This window comes from Trichechus manatus, unplaced genomic scaffold, assembly GCF_000243295.1.
Source record: "Trichechus manatus latirostris isolate Lorelei unplaced genomic scaffold, TriManLat1.0 scaffold00048, whole genome shotgun sequence".
Classification (NCBI taxonomy): Eukaryota; Metazoa; Chordata; class Mammalia; order Sirenia; family Trichechidae; genus Trichechus; species Trichechus manatus.
In genome coordinates this window covers 3,218,631-3,239,457 of record NW_004443984.1, presented here as the reverse complement: position 1 = coordinate 3,239,457, position 20,827 = coordinate 3,218,631, and the positions used below count along the sequence as shown (strand labels likewise).

Sequence of the window (20,827 nt, the reverse complement as noted above, 5' to 3'; positions counted from 1 at the left end):
AGTATTAGCTCCTCCCCGCCTTTGCAAATGAGTAAATAAAAGAGAAATGATTTAGTCAAGGGCACATAACCAATAAGAGACAGAATTGGGGTTCAGGCTACAAGTCTTTAATCTCCTTACTATGGAGACTCAGGAAAGGCTTCCCAGAGAGATTGGCCATTATTCCCTGAAGGTGTTAGCCTAATAAAAGATTATAGCAGTGGAAGTATACAAAAGCAGGCCTTTTCCAGAAGGGATTAGGAACTGTACAACTATGCTGTGTTAAGACTTGAAGTTCTACTTTCAGTTTTGATCACCAAATCTTAGGTTTCATTAGGAGACAGTCAGCCACGTCTGATTAGCTCTCTTAATAAAGGTGGTACAGGTGGTGGTAGCTAACTTTGCAGGTCAGCTAAGGCACTTAGGTGCGTTCATGTAAGTTTTCTTTTAAGCCTTTCAGCAACCCAGCAGGTTTGGTGTCCTCATTCTTCAGATAAGGAAATGAGGAGCAGAGAGACTAAGTCACTATCCCAAGGCCACAGAACTAGGAACCTGAATTTTAAACCCCAAGCTTATACTTATTCTTGAGTCTGGAGAGAGAATGGCCATGCGAGAGAATGATGTAAGTCAGGGCTTCTCAGTCTCCTCGGCATCAGGGATCCCTTGGATAATCTAATGAAAACTATACACTCTCTTCCTAGAAAAATGGCGTAGACCACTCAAACACAAGGGATTTTGCACTTATCACTCAAACACATAGAGTATTTTCAGGGAGTTCACATAACCCCTGAAATGTGTCCCTGAATTCCAAGTTCAGAACTCCTGGTATAAATCAATCAGGTCATGAAGGTTTGATCATTGCTTGATCATTTAGTTTCAGAATATGAGGAAATTGAAAGAGTTAAGTTAAAAACAAGTGAAAGGACCCACAGCAAAATCTCAATTATCCATTGTCAGTGAGGAATAAATACCATAAATTTCTCCACCTGACCAAAGCTTCAAGAACTAAAACTTTTTTTAATCCTTTTTTGTCGGGAAACTTTCTGAAATGTGCCTTGTACATAATTCATGAACACCTACTCTGTACCAGGCATTTGCTAATCATTTTAATGATGACGATAATGATAACGGTAAATAGCATCTTAAGCACTTCACTGTACAGTGATGTCCTTGAAGGATGAGGGTGTTGACTTTAAGATACATAGTCCCAAAATACTTAGCTTTGGGATTTCTTATACCATTATTTTTCTGTATATTTCTCGCTGTCATTTCCTACTGCTGTCAATGGCTCATTTTGACGGCATACCCCTTCCCTTCCCTTCCAATTTACTCCTTTAAATCAGCTATAGGCAAGGAAACCAGCTAATCCAGCTTGTTAGAATTATGTCTATAAAGTGAGAATAAATTGGCTGTGCATGAAGCTCATGGGAGCATGGTGCATGAGCTTTCGTGCAGGGATAGTCTTCTAATTTGGCTGCTTAGCAGCCTTTATAGTAATTTCAGGTTTCCCAGATACTTTCCCAGTTGGTTGTCAGAGGAGTTACCTCAAATTTCATTCATTCCATAAATCCTTATTGAGTATCTGGTATGAGTCAGGCACTGTATTAAGCACAGGAGATTCAGCAGTTAGCCAGCCGGACAAGATCCCCATCTTCATGGAGCTTACATTCTTGATTGGGTAGACATAATAAACAAATATATAAGATAATTTCAGACTGTGATAGAGTAATGAAGAAAATACACAGGGTGATGTGCTAGAAAGTAGTGAAGAGAGTAGGTGGTACTGAACAGAGCAGTCAAGGAAAGCTATAAGCCAGGAAATGAAAGATGAGAAATAGCCAGACATGCTAAAATCTGAGAGAAAAGAATTATTCTCTGCAAAGGGAGCAGCAAATGCAAGGATACTGAGGTTATAAAGTTTGTGTCTTGGAAGAACAAAAAAGGGCCAGTGTGCAAGAAGAGGAAAGGTCCCTGGGTGGCTTCAACAGTTTGTGCTGGATTACTAACCTAAAGGTTGGTGGTTCAAACCCACCCAGTGGCATTGTGGAAGAAAGGCCTGGTGATCTGCTTCGGTAAAGATTACAGCCAAGAAGACCCTTGGGGCAGTTCTACCCTGTAACGCATTGGGTTGGTTGCCATGAGTTGGGATCACCTTGACGGCAGCAGTTTTTTTCTTTTGGTGTCTGAAAGCAAGAGGGGTACGGAATGAGGTTGGAGAAGTAGTCTCTGATCATATAGGGCCTCGTAGGCCATGGTCACTAATCTGAAGGATTTTAATCAAAGGAATGATGGGATCTGATTCACATTTTGCAAAAATCCCTCAGGATTTCAGAGAGCAGGATCAAAGAGACCAAACTCCTGCTGTCCAGGTGAGAGGATGTGCGTCGAGGTAGGGTGGTGGCAGTAGGGAAGGGGAGGACTGACGACTGAGGGTGGGGCAAACATTAAACAGAAACAAATGAAATTAACTATATGAAATTGATAGTATACTCCCAGAAAAAGGAATTAACTCAAGTAACTTGAATACAGTGCTTTGACAATACAACTTTAGTGGGATACAATCTAAGGATAATGTAGGCTGCAAGGGAAACTTAAACATTTCTTAGGAGGTTTATTGTTGGTGGTACTGCTGGTGATCTAATTCTGAAACTCTTTTATGTATCTTGTAGGATAAGGCAAATAAGTCCAAATACTAATGTTATTAGGAACCAATACATATCGGTTTTGCCCTGGCCAGTTGGGTGAATGGTTCTGCTGTTTGTTAGGACGGGGTGGAATGTGTTTAAGAAAACTAGTAAGCAGTCTATTTTGAACTTATTAATCATACTTGCAGACGTTTATTAGGCTCTTACTGTGTGTCAGGGATCCTTTCCATTAATCTGTGTAGTCCTATAGGGTGGATATTACTACAGCCCTCATATTTAGAGTGAGTAAACCAAGGCTGTAACAGATGTTGACTGTCCTGAACCCTTTTCCAGCAGGACCTGTTGGTGGTCCTGGCCAGGCTTTCTCTACCCAGGAGCCCTCAGACCTCTGTTCCTAGCACTTTGGCAGAAGCACTAATGGAAGAATCCAGACTAACAGCGTCCTCAGACGAGAGAGCTGATCTTTCCAAACTTTTCTCACCTTCTTCCCTTCAAATACCCTATATCATGGCCAAACTGGATTCTTCCCAGCTCCTTGTTCTCATACCCTTCAGTTTCCTACCTCCATGTCTGTGTTCTTACCCCATATCCCAAATTCCCACTTTCAAAATCTGAGTTGCTCTGTCTTCATGCCCAGCCCAGTGTGCCCCAGTACTCTGCAGAAAGCCAGGGCAGGGGGAGGGAGCTGGACTCTGGACCTAGAGTAGTTTACTGGGATGAGGGCAGCTGGTAGAGGCTAAGGGAAGCTGGGACTCAGTCAAAAGTTGTCAGGGGCCGGACCTTAGTATCTGGAGGGACCATGAGTCTCCAAGTGGTCATCCAATCAGTCTTGTGGTTAGAGTAGGGTACGGAACGGAGGGTGGCAAAGGGAGAAGATCTTGACCATGATGCAGTAGGACTTGTCAGCAGGGAGGCCGAGGACCGATAGGGGAGGGTTGGGGTGGGTGGCAGTGTAGTGACAAGTTGCATGGATGGTAGATCCATGAGGAGTCATTGACAGAGATGAATGAAAAGTGTCTGGGTCACCTAATCTGTATGAGTTTATAGAGGGAGAAGACACATGTTCCCACCAGACTTCCTTTGGTGCATTAGCAGAGATTAAATACCAGGCTGGATCAACCATTTTATTTCTAGTGTTCTTCAAGTAGTCACTGTCTGCTCCTCAGAAGTTAAAAGCTTGAGCTGTTGGCTCAGACATTCCTGACTTTGAATCATGACAGTGCCTACTAGCTGTGTGACTGGATAGTTACTTAACTCCTCAGAGTATCATTTTCTTCATCTATAAAACGAGAGTAATAATAGTAATAATACCTACCTCACAGGTTTGGGATGAAGCTTCAGTAAGCTAATACATGAAAAGCGCTGAGTGTAGTGCCTAGAACAAAGTACATGTTCAGAGAATGGTGGTCAGTATTGACGTGTGTGTCTCCGGGCCCTTCACCAAGCTTCTCCCATCTCTAGAAAAGCCACATATATGTAGCACCCTGCTCATCCCATCCACAGTACAGTTCCCCTTCAGGGAGACTCTGGGGATGCTTCAGAACATCATGTTTCTGGCAGAAGGTGCTCTCTGTGTCTCAGGGCAGCCTTCAGAAATATGTCCCCCATAGTACTGAAGAAAAAATTCAAGCTTTGATTTACAGTTTTGAAGGATGTATGGGCAAAATACTGAACGATACAGAAAGCATCAAAAGAAGATAGAAGGAATACCCAGAGTCACTGTACCAAAAAGAATTGGTTGACGTTCACCCATTTCAGGAAGTAGCATATGATCAGGAACCAATGGTAGTAAAGGAAGAAGTCCAAGCTGCACTGAAGGCATTGGCAAAAAACAAGGCTCCAGGAATTGATGGAATACCAATTGAGATGTTTCAACAAACCAATGCAGCGCTGGAGGTGCTCACTGGTCTATGCCAAGAAATTTGGAAGACAGCTCCTTGGCCAGCCTACTGGAAGAGATCCATGTCTGTGCTCATTCCAAAGAAAGGTGATCCAACAGAATGTGGAAATTATTGAACAATATCATTAATATCACACGCAAGTAAAATTTTGCTGAAGATAATTCAAAAATGGTTGCAGCAGTACATTGACAGGGAACTGCCAGAAAATGACGTGGAATGAGGGATATCATTGCTGATGTCAGATGTATCTTGGCTAAAAGCAGAGAATACTAGAAAGATGTTTACCTGTGTTTTATTGACTATGCAAAGGCATTCGACTGTGTGGATCATAACAAATTATGGATAACATTACGAAGAATGGGAATTCCACAACACTTAATTGTGCTCATGAGGAACCTGTGCATAGATCAAGAGGTGGTTGTTCGAACAGAACAAGGGGATACTGCATGATTTAAAGTCAGGAAAGGTGTGTGTCAGGGTTGTATCCTTTCACCATAACTATTCAGTCTGTATGTTGAGCAAGTCCGAGAAGTTGGACTATATGAAGAAGAACGGGGCATCAGGATTGGAGGAAGACTCATTAACAACCTGCGTTATGCAGACACACAACCTTTTTTGCTGAAAGTGAAAAGGACTTGAAGCACTTACTGATGAAGATCAAAGACCACAGCCTTCAGTATGGATTACACCTCAAGATAAAGAAAACAAAAATCCTCACAACTGGACCAATAACCAACATCATGATAAACGGAGAAAAGATTGAAGTTGTCAAGGATTTCATTTTACTTGGATCCACAATCAATGCCCATAGGAGCAGCAGTCAAGAAATCAAACAATGTATTGCATTGGGTAAATCTGCTGCAAAAGACCTCTTTCAAGTGTTGAAAAGCAAAGATGTTACTTTGAGGACTAAAGTGTGCCTAGCCCAACCCATGGTATTTTCAGTTGCCTTATATGCATGCAAAAGCTGGACAATAAATAAGACCGAAGAAGAATTGATGCCTTTGAATTACGGTGTTGGTAAAGAATATTGAATATACCATGGACTGCCAGAAGAACAAGTCTATCTTGGGGGAAGTACAGCCAGAGTGCTCCTTGGAAGTGAGATGGCAAGACTTCGTCTCACATACTTTGGACATGTTATCAGGAGGAACCAGTCCCTGGGAAACGGCATTATGCTTAGTAAGGTAGAGGGTCAGCAAAAAAAAAGGAAGACTCTGAAGGAGATGGATTGACACAATGGCTGCAACAGTGGGCTCAAACATAGCAGCGATTGTGAGGATGGTACAGGACCAGGCAATGTTTTATTCTGTTGCTGCACGTAGGGTCACAATGAGTCAGAACTGACTCAACAGCACCTAACAACAATAGGGTACTGACCTGGGCATGCTGATTGTGGGAAATGGGGACTTAGGGGAAGGCTTTTCATTGGCTCATGAATATTTCAAAACCAAAGACCTGAAGCTTCTCTCCAGGCCCCAGCAAGGTGGTGAACTTGAGAATTTAGGTACTAGAGGGGCTGTTACATGTTGTTCCCTGATTCTATCAAGGAGAGAACAAGAGTAGAGAGGCTTAATGTCCGGGAAGGATTTAGATTAATAGGTTAGAGCCACATTTCTCAAAAGGAGCTCTATGGAGTCCTTTCAGCAAGACGATATAAGGTCTGTGCAAAAAGTCTTCAAGGAAATAAATAACACCCTCACTTACTCCTGATTGGTTGTTATACTGATAATATAGACAGTATGATCAGGGAGAGAGAAAGCGTCCATTAGGACTTGTGTTACTCAGGATTTTCTAAGGGTGTGTACCTGAGAAGAACTTAGAAAACTCCCAAGATTGGGAGGGTATATCCAGACCATGTGGAGGCCAGATGGACAGGTGTCCAGATGCAGGCCTCCAGCTTCCCCACACCACCCCTAGAAAGCATGGTTTATCCATAGGTAGAAGATACATTTCTTGTAGCCCTCTCAAGCCACCTTACTGGAGAAACCAAGGGAATTTCAGACAGCTGTGTGACATAGGCCAAGTCCCTTCCTGTCTCAGCCTCAGTGGCCTTGTCTGTAAAATGAGACTGGGGTAGATGGTCTTTAGGAGCTCTCCCACTGATTCCTGGCAAGTAGGGGTCAGACTCTGCCTTGACTATAGCTCCCCTGCCCGCACTCAGATGAAGTGCTTGTGCAAATGTAAGATACTCTTTAAAGGATGTAGAGGTATAGGATGCTGAGTGGGAAGCAGAACCTAGTTTCTCACCCATGGGATAGGTTTGGCAGGAGGAGCTCTGGTGTAGAGGCTCTGTGGGCTGGTTAGACTGGCAGGAGCAGAGAGCCTCAGTAAAGCAGGGCAAGGCCTTGGTTCTGTTCCAAAGGGATTTTCCCTTCTCCAGTGCCATGAGCATCCTCCCTGCCCTCCTGGGATCACATGGTCAGTCAGTTGAGTAATTCACATGTATAGGGCATCCCAAGTGCCAGAGAGGAAGAGCACTGTCTCTGTCCTCTAGGAGTTCATGGTTTGCCTGGAGACACACACAAGGTATGAGAAGTGCTGTCAGGGAGTATGTTCACCTACCTGGTGTCAGAGCTGGTTCCAGGAGCCCTGGGGCTCTACCAAGCCCTCAAGGGCTTATTTTTTTAACAGAAAAAGTGAACTATGGACACTAACACCTATTCTCCTTGTCAGAATGCAGTAAGTAGCTTAAGCGATCTGAATTTGCATCTCAGAATGTTTATAGGAGGGTCATTTGCTGTAAGAGTCAAGTGGGTCTCCATGTAAGAGGCAAGTTGGAGCCAAACTCTGAAGAACAGCTTAGGGAGTAGGAGGATGACACCCTTAGAGTAACCTAGGAGACCAAGGAAAGTGACCCCAACGGCGTGTCCCAGACAGGAATAGGACCTTCCTTGCAGCAGAGTAGTAACTTATAAAATTGCTGTTTCTGTTTGAGGGCCTGCTAATATGCTAGAGAGGATTTTGCATCTATTATTTCTAATCCTTAAAACCACTCTTCAAGATAGGCACAACCCCCACTTTACAGATGCAGAAACGACGTTAGGAGAGGATTTGCCCAACGCCATACAGCTACTGGTAGAGGAACCAGAAGACAGACCCGTGTTTATCTGGTTCCCTTCTAATTGAAAACCTGAGAACAATTTCAATATAGATGCTTCCTACCCAAAACAAACCAAGATGGACCCAGAACTGCCACTGCTCTGCCTTTGCTACATGGTCACCAGACACCACAACATACTCCCAAGCCTTTCCAAATCTGGTACAAACTCTCCACTGTTCCACGTAGCCTGCCCTGTGCCCCGCCCACACCTCCTCCATCCCAGTTCCACCCACACCTAAAAATTATTTCCCCACCTCAATCCCCACTTTTCTCTAGCAGAAGGCCCGAGACATGTACGCAGAGGAGCGGAAGAGGCAGCAGCTGGAGAGGGACCAGGCTGCAGTGACCGAGCAGCTGCTGCGAGAGGGGCTCCAGGCCAGTGGGGACACCCAGCTTCGACGGACATGCTTGCACAAACTCTCAGCCAGACGGGAAGAGCGGATCCAAGGCTTCCTGCAGGCCTTGGAACTCAAGCGGGCTGACTGGTTGGCACGTCTGGGCACTGCATCAGCCTGAGTGAGGCTGGCCATCTGCCACCCTGCCCTGCCCTCTGCCTCCAGGGCCCTACACCCCTTTCTTTTCTTGGTGAAAGGCACCTCTCTCCTGATGATGAATTGGGTTCCCTCTGCTTAGCAGGGGAGCCCCCAAGGCCAGGTCTGCTGGCCAGAGATACCTTTGGGCTGCTTGGGACGGTGGCCCCTTGGGAGGGTTGAGAGTGAGAGTCCCCCACAAGTACACTAAACCTAGCTTTGGTCACCAATAGGTTTGGTGAGCAGGCCCCCAGCTTTTCAGCTGCTGCTCCTTCCTCCATTGCCACTGCTGTCTGTGCTCCTAGAAGCACTTTCTTTTTCCAACAGCCCATCCTTCAACACAGAACTGTGGAGAGAGGTCTCCCCAAACTCTTGCCACTTGCTTATCCATCTTAGCCTTCCACCTGACTTTCACAAAAGATTTGGCTCCACCTTGGATCTGCTGGTAAATAGCCAATAGGCAGCCAGTGTTATTTGGGCAAGGAAGAAAGGGGCGGGAGAGACTGAAAGAAAATTTGCCCATCTGCTGTTCCTTCCCCTTGGCTCTCCACCTGGGATTCGCTATTGAATCCCTACCCCTCCCACCACGCAGCACTGATTGCTCACTGAAAGGCTCAGCGCCCCCAATGGCGCGGAAGCCAGGCTGGTGATTACAATCCAATTACCTAGTGTCGACTCAGCCCACACAAGCTTTTCTCCGCCTTGCAGGGCATGGGGCCAGCCTCCACTCCTCCGTGAGGCCGGCCCCCTCCATAGCTACAGGGTAACAGAAAGGTTGTAGGCCCTAGTGAGCCTAATCTAGCACCGGCCTCCTGTCCTGTAACACATCAGGACCAGGAGCACAGAAAGAAGCACTTTTCCCACCTCACTCTGCCTCCCCCTTCACCATCTCAAACTCTGATTCCCACTTCCTCAGCTCACTCTATCTCAGAGACTTCTTGGCGTTTTGACCTGGCCCCCTAAGCAGGCTCTGAGATGATTTATTCTCAGCATGGCAGAGACCCAGCTTATTCCAGGCCCTCCTCTGCTTGTGAGGACCAGGGCTGCCCAGCAGGAGGGAGAGGGCAGAGTCAAGGGCTGAGTCCTTTCCCTTACTGCTCCTTGCCAGGCCTTGCTGCAGAGGTGCTGAGAGGATTAGTGGCTTTGAAGAGCTGTCTTCCTGAGCAACTCTGCTTCAGGTCCCCCCAGAGCAGCAAGCACCGCCAATAATACCAACCAAATGCTGCTCCATTTAGTCTTCCCATTTTACTTTGTGCAAGCTGTTTCCCCAGCACCTCCCTCTAGGGTAGAAGCGGGATCTTGCAGTGTTAAGAGCATACTCTTCAGACCTTTAACCTTCCTATACTTCGGTCCCCTCCTCCCCTTTCTGTGCCTGGATACCTGGCATAAGAGACCTCTTGGCCATCATCCCTGCTCTCAGAATCAAGTATAAATGCCAGGTGCTACGATTGAGAAGCCAGTCAATGCACCCTTTGGCAAGCCCCCCCAACACCTGGCATTCCCAACTACCAATCCCTGGCACAGGGTTCCTGGAGAGCAGGTGCTGTACATTTTCCAGCTTTACAATGGGGCTGTTGACAGCTTTAGGGAGGCATGAATTATGCGGCTATAATGCAGAGCCCTACAATTAAGGCGGGAATGAGGGGCTGGAGGCAGCAAACAGAATCTGCCTTGTGAGCATGGCTGTTGAGTTCTGGCTCCTTTTCTGTGCCTGACTTTACCTAATGTGATTGCGGTTCGGCAGAGGTGATTAATAGGGCTGGTATCTCTCTTTGGCCTGAAGTCTTATACTCTGGGAAAGGTACATAGGGTGCGGTAGGGAGGAGCTGTCCCAGGAGGCACTGAGGCCCGGGAGCAGGGCCTGCAAAATACTTGATTTGAACTCACTGTGGTTGCTCTCTAACAGTATGATTTATTCAAACCAGCTTCAATGCTTGTCTCAAGAAACCAGGTGGGACCTATTTGAATGTCCTCCACCTGTGAGCCAAGTCCCCATTTGCGAATATTTATCATGTTCTTGTGTTCTGGGTCTCAAATGGAATTTTAAAAATTTTTCTTAGCTGTAAAAAGTTGTTTGCCAACAGTGCAACAGAAGAACGTCTTGTTTTGCTGCTGCAATTGTCTATTCTTCCTCAGGTAACCTTGGCAAGCTCCAGGACCCCTAGCTTTGGACTTAAGGGCACTGGAAGAGACCTTTTGCCATCGCAACACCTGTTCCTCTACATGTTTTCTAATCCCCGGGGCGCTTTCCTCCACCCTTCTTTTCCTTGCGCAAGTGAAGCCAGCCTGACAGTGTGGAAGGAGGGATTTCGCCAGCTGCGTTTGCAGCGCCCAGGCTTGGTGGCCGCGTCGGGTGGGGGCAGCTGGACTGGATGGCTCCGAAACGGATGCAGCCTAGGGCTAGGGAAGAGCTGGTAGGCCTTCCTGGTGGCCACTCTCCATCATTCTGTGGTGAGGTCCTGAGGTCCGGCAATACAGGGACCTAAAGAAACCAACAGGCGTTGCGGGGTGGGGGGACTTCCTTAGCATTGAGGGGGTGGGGGTGGGGGTGGCTGAACAACCGGTGCTGAAAGAACAGCTCCTACCTGCCCCACTGTACCCGAAAGGCTCCTTTGCGTGTTAGGTGTCCCCTCGACCCCCCACCCCCACCCCCCCGGGTGCACCGCCTTCCAGGTGAGAGCCACGAAAGGCTCCCTCGGAGTGGCAGCTCGGAAAGATGCACGTCCGGCTGCGCCAAGCTGGCTTCCTCGCTCTTTCTCCACTTCAGCTTCAGCCTTGGCCCTGGCAACTGCAGCCGGTTCCTCCAAGCCGCTCGCTCACTCCCGCCTCCAGTGGAGTAGGGCGGGCGGCCAGGCCTCGCAAACCCTCTCCTGGGGCCCCCAGCGGGAGGAGGAAGGAAAGCGGCTGAGATGCGCTGAGTGTTGCACGGTTTGGAGAAGTGGGTTGCTTGGTTGCATAAGGTGGAAGGAACTTGGTAGTTTGCAAAACCCAGCTCTTGGTGGGAGCCGAACCCCAGACCCCGCCGAGTCACGCACCCCGGTCATTTATTGCCTTAGACGCACCTCCCCCGCTGCGCCCCCACCCCCTCGGCGCGCCGCCGTTTCGCGCGCCTTCCCCCCAGGCCCCCCTCCTCACTCCCTCCAGAGGAGGTGAGTTTAAACCCCGCCCACGTGACCCCAGCTGGGCCAATGAGCAGCGGCGGGAGGTGAAATCCGGTTCTAACCGGTCCGGGGCTCCTAGCGCTATAAAAACTTTATAAACCCCCCGGAGCCTGAGCAGTGTGAAGAAGAGGCAAGAACGACCCCCGGATCGACCAAAGCTCGCGCGCCGCTGCATCCTCGCGTCCAGCGCCTGCGTCCCGCCGCCGTCGCCACCATGCCCAAGAGAAAGGTACGTGGCGCGAGCGCCCCAGGCGCTAGGCCGCCCCGCTGCTGCCGCCGCCAACACCGCTGCTTCCTTAGCTTTGGGGCGCGAGGATCGGCGCTAGGCTGGAGCAGGGTTAGCCGCCGAGCGCCAGGGCTCGAGCGGATGGCAGGCGGCCTCGGGCTAACCCCGCGCGGCTCGGCTGCCCGCGGGCGTCAGAGGCCATATTGGAGGAACGGCGGACGCGGCGGGAGGAGCCATGTTGGCGGCTGTTTATCCCGCTCCCCTCGGGTTCAGTGCACCCGCCCCGCGCCCCCTCCCCCACCGCGAGGCCCCCCTCCTCTCCCCGCGGGCGGGCAATTCAAACCCGAAAGGGCGGGAAGACGGCGCTCGGGGTTGGCGGGCGGGGGAACGCGCTGCCGCCAAAAAACCGCCGCCGTGAGGGGGCGGGACCGACCTCCCGGGGGCGGGGTTCATGCTGCGTGGCCCCGCCTCCGCCTGCGCGCGGCGTCTCCGGGAGGGGATCGCGGTGCGCAAGGACCCAGTGCTGCCCACGGACCCCGCGCCTAAACCAGCGCCGGTGCGCGCCGCCGTCGCCCACGAGTCTCTCGGCTGCGCGCGCCTCCCCGCTCCCGCCCTCGACGGCTGCCATGGCAACGGCGCTCGGGCTCCGCCTCCGGAGGGGTTTGTTTGCACCATCTGCAGCTGTTGCTTCTGCCTGGCGCGGTGGCGCAGGCGGCGCTGGTTTCTCCTTGCGCGTCGCGCTTGTTTGTCCCGCGCTTCCCCGGGCAGATCGATTCAGACTCCGTCCCACAGATCTCTCTGGTGCGCGCTTTGGGTTCACTTTGAGCCCGATTGGGCATGAAGCTTAAACAAATCAGCAAGCATACAGCTTTTAAGCGCTTTAATTGTTTGCTTAGGCGATGGGGTACTAAAAACTGACGATTTGTATATGTCTTTAAAAAGTTATGTGTAAAAGTTTCTCTGGTTTTTCTGTTGAGGGCGTTATTCAGCTTAGAAGAATCAAAATATTTCCTCAGGGGCTGCAATTTACCTGTTTTTTTTGTTTTGTTTTTTTATAGGCTGAAGGGGATGCTAAAGGAGATAAAGCCAAGGTGAAGGACGAAGTAAGTCTTATTTTCTTTTCTTTTGGGGTCTTAATAAAGCTCTGGACTGGTAAAGACCATAGGACTCCTTAGGTGGCAATTAGCAATCTCTTGACCTGTCTTTGCCCAAGTATTTTTCATTTCTTACAGTCTAGAACAGATTGGCACCAAAACTTTGTTTGTTCTTTTTATTTAATTTGGGTTGGGGTTTTTTTTTTTAGTTTTTTAAGACAAGTGGTTTTGCTGTCCTTTTTCTAACTTTCTCAATTTTTTTTTTTTAAATAGCCACAGAGGAGATCCGCAAGGTTATCTGCTGTAAGTGTGTTTGACATTTTTTTCTTTATTCTCGAATCTAAAAGCGTTTAAAGACAACCTCTTACTTCCCAAGGAGTATGACTAGTGGCTGGTTTTGAATATTCTGCTCTACTTTGGATTCTTGTGCATTTTGGGTTTGCTGGTTCTGAAACTCTGGTAACAGTGGCTAAAGTAGAATGTGTGGAACGCTTCAAACTTTAGTGGGATTCTGGAGATAGGACATTTTAATGGGAAAAAAGCCACAAAAACTCTTTGAGAAGTGGGAGAAACTTCTATGCTGTTGGTACTGTGGTTTTGTTGTGAGTTTTCTTTGGTCCACTGTATTAATGTTCTCTTTTTTCCCCCCTTTCTCTCAAAAGAAACCTGCTCCTCCAAAGCCAGAACCTAAGCCTAAAAAGGCCCCTGCAAAGGTGAGTGGGTTTGTGAGACGAGTGTGCATTTAGAAAATTACAGAATCCTGAAGCAGTTTCCATGTGTTGACAGGGAAGCCATCTATATTGCGACTTCATCCAGTGGACACCATTTTTAAGATACGGTAGAAATTAATGGGATTAAAGCCTTAAACTAATATTGGAATTGATGTTTTTCACAGAACAAAGACTGTCCTGTACCTTAACATTACAGCACAATGGTGACTCATTAAAGAACTTTATAATTTTTTAATATATAAATTGCTTTATTTTTGGCATTGTAATGTTAGTTTCCTAGTCAATGATTCTATCACCAATTTACAGAAAACTGAACTTTGGTTATTAAATATCTAAGTGTTTAAGCTGATTTGTCCTATTATTTATACTTGCTAATTTTATGTATATTAAAGATCAAAGCAAATAGTAGACAACTTGGCCTCATTTTTGACTGGTTGTTTGCATCAGTGGGTAAGGGTTGTTTTGTGGTTGTTGTGTTGGTTTTTTTGTTTTGTGGGTTTTTTGGAGGGCTTTGAACCAGTTCTTTCTGGTTCTAGCTCCTTCTGAGAATTTGCCTTTCCCTGCCCCTAGATTTACTGAATCAGAATCTACATTTTAACAAGATCCCCAGGAGATTCTTAATGTATAACTTCCTGGGAGCTTGTTAGAAATGCAAATTCTCAGCAGGGGTTTAAATCAGGTCAAGCTCTGTTTTTTGTGTTTTTTAATTTTAATAAATAATCTTACTTTGTATAGAACTTCTCAGAACATACTGGGGTTAATAGGAAACAGGGAGAAATAGCTTTTTTTTTTTTTTAAACCCCTCTGTTTTAGAAGGGAGAGAAGGTACCCAAAGGGAAAAAGGGGAAAGCTGATGCTGGCAAGGATGGGAATAACCCTGCAGAAAATGGAGATGCCAAAACAGACCAGGTACAATTACAGTTTGACTTTTCATTCGGTCTACTCATTCAATCAGTTACTGATCCCAAACACTGTTCAGTTGCCCTTTTTCTATGTCCACGTCACTTCAGTTGTACTCTTAATCTTCTTAACGTGTGAAGCAGAAATATGTTTCAGTCTAGAGTTCACTTGTAGTCTTTTTGTTAGCTTAGATCTTGGATGAAGTCTGCCGTCCAGTAAAGGACAGTCCATTGTGAGATGTTTTTTGTTCATCGTAAGTGTCATGCTTTTACTACAGCTGAGGTTTCCCGACTTCTTCCCCGAGAATAGCACTCATAAAAGCATAGAATTTTCAAGCTGAGAGTAACCTTAGATCTTCTAACCTTGGTGTGTCTCTTCACCCAATTTTAAAACGCCCAGGGGGAGAGTGACTTCACAAGGTGACCTAGCCAAGTCTCAAAAGAAGTGACGAAGTTTAGCGTCTTAAGTATCTGAAACCTCAACTTTGGTCTGGGAGTAGAATAATGCTATTGAAGGAATATGAAATGAAGATCGTTTCAAAATCTGTCTGCTTTTCTTTTAGGCACAGAAAGCTGAAGGTGCTGGAGATGCCAAGTGAAGTGTGTGCATTTTTGATAACTGTGTACTTCTGGTGACTGTACAGTTTGAGATACTATTTTTTATCAAGTTTTATAAAAATGCAGAATTTTGTTTTACTTTTTTTTTTAAGCTATGTTGTTAGCACACAGAACACTTCATTGTTGTTTTTGGGGGAAGGGGCAAATGTCACTAATAGAATTTCTCCGAAGCTGGATTGATATGGAAGAAAACACCTTTCCCTTCTAGTTTTGAGAGACTTTCTCTTGCTTCCCAGGAGGAGGGATTCCCTGATGTTGACACACGTTAGCCACCTTGGCACAGACGCCTTGTGGTGTGGAAAAAGTAAAATTTGTTTTTATGTCCTCATATCCTCTCTTTCCTCTCTGCCTTCAGCGTAGACTTGACTCCCATAAACCCAGAGACCCGTTGGGATCTGACCCCAGAAAATTGGTTACTAGTATGTCAGGCAATCTGGACTTTCCAGGGATGTCATCTCAGCAGCATCCCTTGAGCAGCTGTTCCCTTTTTTAGATTGTGGATCTTCGGATTGATAATTCTGCCGTTTTCACTTCATTTTCTGAAAGTCAGGGTCGGCTCGTGAAAAGTTGTTAAACAACATGCTAAATGTGAAATGTCAACCCTCACTCTAAACTTTCCCTGTTCAGAGCATCAAATGAAGACTTCATTGGGTTTTATAGTGGCTTTCTGATTTTGGTAGTCCATTGAAGAAGGGAGTTTGAAAGTTGTTGTATACTGTTAATGATCGTCTGCCCATGTCCTGCCTGAAATACCATGATTGTTTATGAAAAGTATCTTTAATAAAGCTGGATACAGTTTGGCTTGGAATGCTGCCTCTGATCTTTTCCCACAAGTAGGGGGAGTCTGGGTTCTCCAAGTCTCTACCAACAGGATGCATTTTGCTCCTAACCAGGGTGTTGCAATATGCAGTTTCCGTGTACAGTCAAACAGTCTTGTTGATTTATAGTCATTCTCCAAAACACCGGTGCTGGGTGGGGTTAGGAAGGGTCCCAAGAATAGGTTGGCTGGTGGTGAGGGAGTGGGAGCAGAGAAGTGGTTCCTGAACTTAGTTACCTAACATTCCCTGAGGTGTTTTCTTAAATGCAGAGTTTTTGGTAGATCTAAGATTTAGGCCTGGTAGTTGACAGCTGAGGGCCTCCACTTGATCCACCTTTATAACCTTTGTAGAGAGAGCAAATTAATAATAGCCCGTGTCAGGAGAAAGTATCTTGTCTATACACAACTGACCACAAGGTCTGTTGGGCAGATGATTTGCTGCTAAGCAGACTTGCAAATCTTACAAGTTGATTAAATTGTCCTTACCATGCCAGCTCCAAAGCAAGCAAGTTAATGGGGACTTTCTGATATAGTTTGGGACCCTTCAGAGAACCTCTCTTTAGTAAAATAGCAAGTTTTTATCTCTTGGAATGTAGAACTTTGTAATAAATTGGTGGTGCTTGCAATTTGAGTTTGCTTTATAGGCCGCTTCACTGTATTGTTGGAGGGAAATGGACGCTTCCATTGCCTTGTCTATGTCAAAAAGTTACAGTTGAGTTCTTTTTGTGTATTACCGTTGATCCTCAGTCATGGAACAATCATATGCAAGTGTAATACCCATTTTGTAGAGGAAACAGGCTTAGAAATGAAGACACTTGAGGTTGCATATATATCTAATTAGTAGCAAGGTCAGGATTCAAACTCCTAACTTAGTAAAAAAAAAATCATTTCTGATGTAGAATTATTTAAGGATGTCTTCTGGGAAGATGTTTTCCACTTTTCTAACCATTTGTGTTCATTATTGCTGAAATACTTCTAGGTTGTAGATTTTTACTTTTTATCCAGGTAGAAGTGTCATCTTCCAAAATGGAAACGACTACAGCTGTTTTAGATTGTTTAGGGGTATAGGTAGCTTTTTTGGTATTTGAGCAGAAATTGCAGAATTTGAAAAAAAAAAGCCACAGTTGGAGTTACTTTATCACTGTTTGTATGAATCCACATTCAACATACTTGAGCCATGGACTGTGCTAGGAGGCGTGTCACACGGTCTAATTTATCCTTCAGTCCATCCTGTGAAGGGTAGGTGTTAAAGAGATTTTACAGATGAGCAATGGACTCAGATGTGAAATGACTGAGCGAGAGATTAAACTCGGAACCTGGTTTGTTGTGTGTGTTTCCTTCTGTTACCAAACATTAAGATGAGTTTGGTGAGCTTGAACTTCTTTCCTTCATGGAAAATAGTCACTGATTTGACTGGCTCTGAGAATGCCTAGGCTTAAGAACCGAGAAACCAAGCATCAAAATGTGGTGAGGACCTTGCTTAAGACAGCCATAATAGCGCATTGCTCAGCCAGTGCCGTCCTGAACTAAGGGCTGATCGTAGTGAGACACTAATGGAAAACGGTATTCTCTTCCTCTCAGCTGTGTCTCTAAGTGCATTCTTATACCCCATCTCAGCGGAAGAGTCATCAGTAACATGAACATGCTTCGGGTTATAATAAAATGGCTTAAACAGAACAATTCCTCTCCTAAGACAGGAAGTCGTGAGGTAAGCTGGCTTTAAAGACCCGACTGGATCTTTCTGGTGTTGCCCTCATCATGTTGTCCAACCATCTCACCTCCCAAGTCAGCTGCTCCAGATGTCAACTTGTCACACCAATGTCCAGAGGCAGAAGGACTGTTTCTTCATTTATTTAAAAATAATGAACTAGTTCCCAGAAGCCCCTCAGCAGCGTGAGTTTGTTGAGCAGAGCTGGTCTCCAAGCCTCATCTCGCCTCCTGACTTCTCTGCAGCATTTGACTACTGAGCACTCCCCCCTCTTTAAGATATAATTCACATACCATAAAATTCACCATTTTAAAGCATCCAGTGTAATAGTTTTTAGTATTTTCACAAGGTTGTGCAACCATCACCACTAATTCCAGAATATTTTCATCACTCCAAAAAGAAGCCCCATACCACTTAGCAGTCGCTCATTCATTCCACTCTCCTACCCCCTGGCAACCACTTTCTATCTGTAGATTGGCCTTTTCTGGATATTTTTTCTAAATAGAATCATACAATATGATTGTATGTGACTGGCATCTTTCAATTAGCACGTTTTCCAGAGTCATCCATGTTCTAGCCCGTATCAGTACTTCATTCCTTATTATTGCTGAATAATACTCGATTGTATGGGTATATTACATTTTGTTTTTTCATCAGTTGATAGACATGGGATTGTTTCCACTTTTTAGCTGTTTTGAACAATGCTATGAACATCATACACAAGTTTTTCTGTGGGTGCGTATATATAGATATATACGTATGTACGTGTTTTCCAATTGTCTTGGGTATATACCTAGCAGTGGAATTGCTGGGTCACATGGTAACTGTTTTAATTTTGAGGAACTACTAGATGGTTTTTCACAGCAGCTGTACCATTTTACATTCCTACCAGCAGTGTATGAGGGTTCCAACTTCTCCACGTCCTCATCAACCCTGGTTATTTTCCTGTTTTGTTGTTTGCATTTCCCTAAAAACTAATAATGTTGAGCATCTTTTCATATGCTTATTGGCCACTTGTATATCTTCTTTGAAGGAATGTCTTTTCAAATTCTTTGCCCATTTTTTAATTGAGTTATTTGTCTTTTTGTTGTTGAATTATAAGAGTTCTTTATATTTTCTGGATCTAGAGCCTTATCAGATAAATGATTTGCAAGTATTTTCTCCCATTCTTTTGATTGTTTTCACTTTGATGGTGCCCTTTGATGCACAAAAGTTTTTAATTTTGAAGTCTAATTTATTTTTTCTTTGGTTGCTTGTGCTTTTGGTATCATATCTAAGAAGGCATTGCCTAATCCAAAGTCATGAAGCTTTTTGCCTAGGTTTTGTTCTGAGAGTTTTATAATTTTAGCTCTTATATTTAGGTCTTTGATCCAGTTTGAGTTAACTTTTGTATATAGCGTGAGATAGAGGTTCAAGTGCTCCTTCCATTTTAAAACTGCTATGGATTTCTTCCTGGGTCTTCCAGCTTCCAAGACACTATTCATCTAGTTCTTCACTCTGTGACTACTCAAATCTTCTTAGGATCCCCTTCTCTACAGTTTATCCCTGTGACATCTCATCTAGTACCGTCCATATGCCAGTGACTCCTACATCTCCATCTCCTGCCCACTGAAGTCAGTGTTTCCACCAACCTCCTGGACAGTCCCACCCAGATGTATCAAAAATTCAGCTTGACCAAAATGGAACTCATCTTGCTCTTCACAAACCCACCTCCCCTGCTTTCCCTGTGTCTGGTAAGTCCACCACTACACACTCCATCCTTCAAGCCAGAAACCTGAAAGTCACCCCAGATGGCTCCTTCATTCCCACCATTGCATACATCCAATGGGTCCCTAAATCACAGTGACTTTACTTTAAAAAAAAATTGTTTTTCAATTTTTATCATGGAAAATTTACAATGTGGAAAAAGTAGGATAATACAATGAATTATGCACCCATCACACAGCTTCAGCAATTATGAACTGTGGCCAGTCTTGTTTAACATCTATACCACTGTCCACTTCCCTACTTACCACAACCTGGCATCATATCGTTATATCCATAAATACTTCAGTATGTATCTCTGAAGAATATGGATTCTCTTTTTAACATTACCACAGTACCACTAGCATACCCAAAAATTAATTCCTTAATATGAAATATCCAAGTTTTCAAATTTCTAATTGTCTCATAAGTTCTTTTTTTTTTTTTTTTTTAAGAATTTGTTTGAATTAGAATCCAAACACAGTCTATCTACATTGCAATTGATTGGCGTATCTCTTAATTTCTTTGAGCCTATAGTTTCCCCATTCCATCTCTGTTTCCCACAGTCTTGCTGATTGCATCCCTATGGTGTCATTTAAGAGCTTTCTCTATTTGTATCTCCTGTTAATTAGTAAATAGATCCAGAGGTGTGATTAGATTCAGATTTTGTGGCAAGAAAACCTCACAGATAGTATGTGCTTTCATCAGGAGGCACATCATGTCTGGTTGTCTCTTTTATGATGTTAAAGCCTTTGAAGCTCAATGCTTGGATCCATTCACCAAAGGTTATAAAATGGTGACATTCTAATTCTGCCATTCCTTCTTCATATAATGTTTGAAATACTTCCGTAAAGAGAAACTTTTCACTCATCTGGTGTCATGGATTGAATTGTGTCCCCCCAGAATGTGTGTCAGTTTGGCTAGGCCATGATTCCCATTATTGTGATTGTCTACCATTTAATCATCTGATATGATTTTCCTATGTGTTGTAAATCCTATCTCTATGATGTTAATGAGATGGGATTAGTGGCAGTTATGTTAATGAGTCAAGATTCAATCTACAAGATTAGGTTGTGTTTTAAGCCAATCTCTTTTGAGACGTGGGGACCTCATACCACCAAGAAAGCAGATCCAGGAGCACACGTCCTTTGAACCCAGGGTCCCTGTGCTGAGAAGCTCCTAGACCAGGGGATGATTGATAACAAGGACTCTCCCCCAGAGCTGACAGAGAGAGAAAGCCTTTCCCTGGAGCTGGCACCCTGAATTTGGACTTCTAGCCCCCTAGACTGTGAGAGAATAAATTTCTCTTTGTTAAAGCCATCCACTTGTGGTATTTCTGTTATAGCAGCACTAGATAACTAAGACATCTGGTATTTGGTTATCCAGAGTTACAGTTCATAACAGAAAAGAGGACAGATGTTCAAATCTCCTTTGTTTGCCAATTTTCAAAATAATGAATTGGTTTACTAGCATTCCCCAAAGGTAACCAGTGAGTTTTTTAGTGTTTTTGGTGTGTCATTTTGATCACTGAATTAAACATATTTGATGTGTTACAGTTCATTGCAGTTGCTAAACTTGTTGATGCTGAAATTGTTCTAATTTGGGCCAGTGGGAGCCTCTTCAAGTCGGTTCCTGAGTATTTTTGATACAACCTCACTAGTATCTAATAACT

The 20,827-nt window shown here is 45.0% G+C and overlaps 2 protein-coding genes across 6 annotated transcripts in view; both read left to right on the top strand.

Annotated features, from left to right (window-relative positions):
- Positions 1–10,660, top strand: part of DHDDS (dehydrodolichyl diphosphate synthase subunit) — a 29,484-nt gene extending 18,824 nt beyond the window's left edge. For 4 of the 5 annotated variants that reach the window (XM_023732087.1, XM_023732086.1, XM_023732088.1 and 1 more), the window contains exon 9: positions 7,905–10,660. In XM_023732087.1, the coding sequence (XP_023587855.1) occupies positions 7,905–8,144 (240 nt within the window). In that variant the 3' untranslated portion in view covers positions 8,145–10,660. The remainder of the gene's footprint in view (positions 1–7,904) is intronic. The other variant, XM_004377079.2, reaches the window with a different exon arrangement.
- Positions 10,661–11,345: 685 nt separating this feature from the next.
- Positions 11,346–15,695, top strand: HMGN2 (high mobility group nucleosomal binding domain 2). Its single transcript, XM_004377078.2, has 6 exons — positions 11,346–11,548; positions 12,604–12,648; positions 12,913–12,942; positions 13,302–13,352; positions 14,184–14,279; positions 14,833–15,695. The coding sequence occupies exons 1-6, from the start codon at positions 11,534–11,536 to the stop codon at positions 14,866–14,868; spliced, it is 273 nt and encodes a 90-aa protein (XP_004377135.1). The 5' UTR covers positions 11,346–11,533; the 3' UTR covers positions 14,869–15,695.
- The last annotated feature ends 5,132 nt before the right edge of the window (positions 15,696–20,827 follow it).

Coding starts and splice junctions, on each gene's coding strand:
- HMGN2 (XM_004377078.2), top strand. Junction 12,649..12,912: donor AAGCCAAGGTGAAGGACGAA/GTAAGTCTTATT, acceptor TTTTTTAAATAG/CCACAGAGGAGATCCGCAAG. Junction 13,353..14,183: donor CTAAAAAGGCCCCTGCAAAG/GTGAGTGGGTTT, acceptor CCTCTGTTTTAG/AAGGGAGAGAAGGTACCCAA.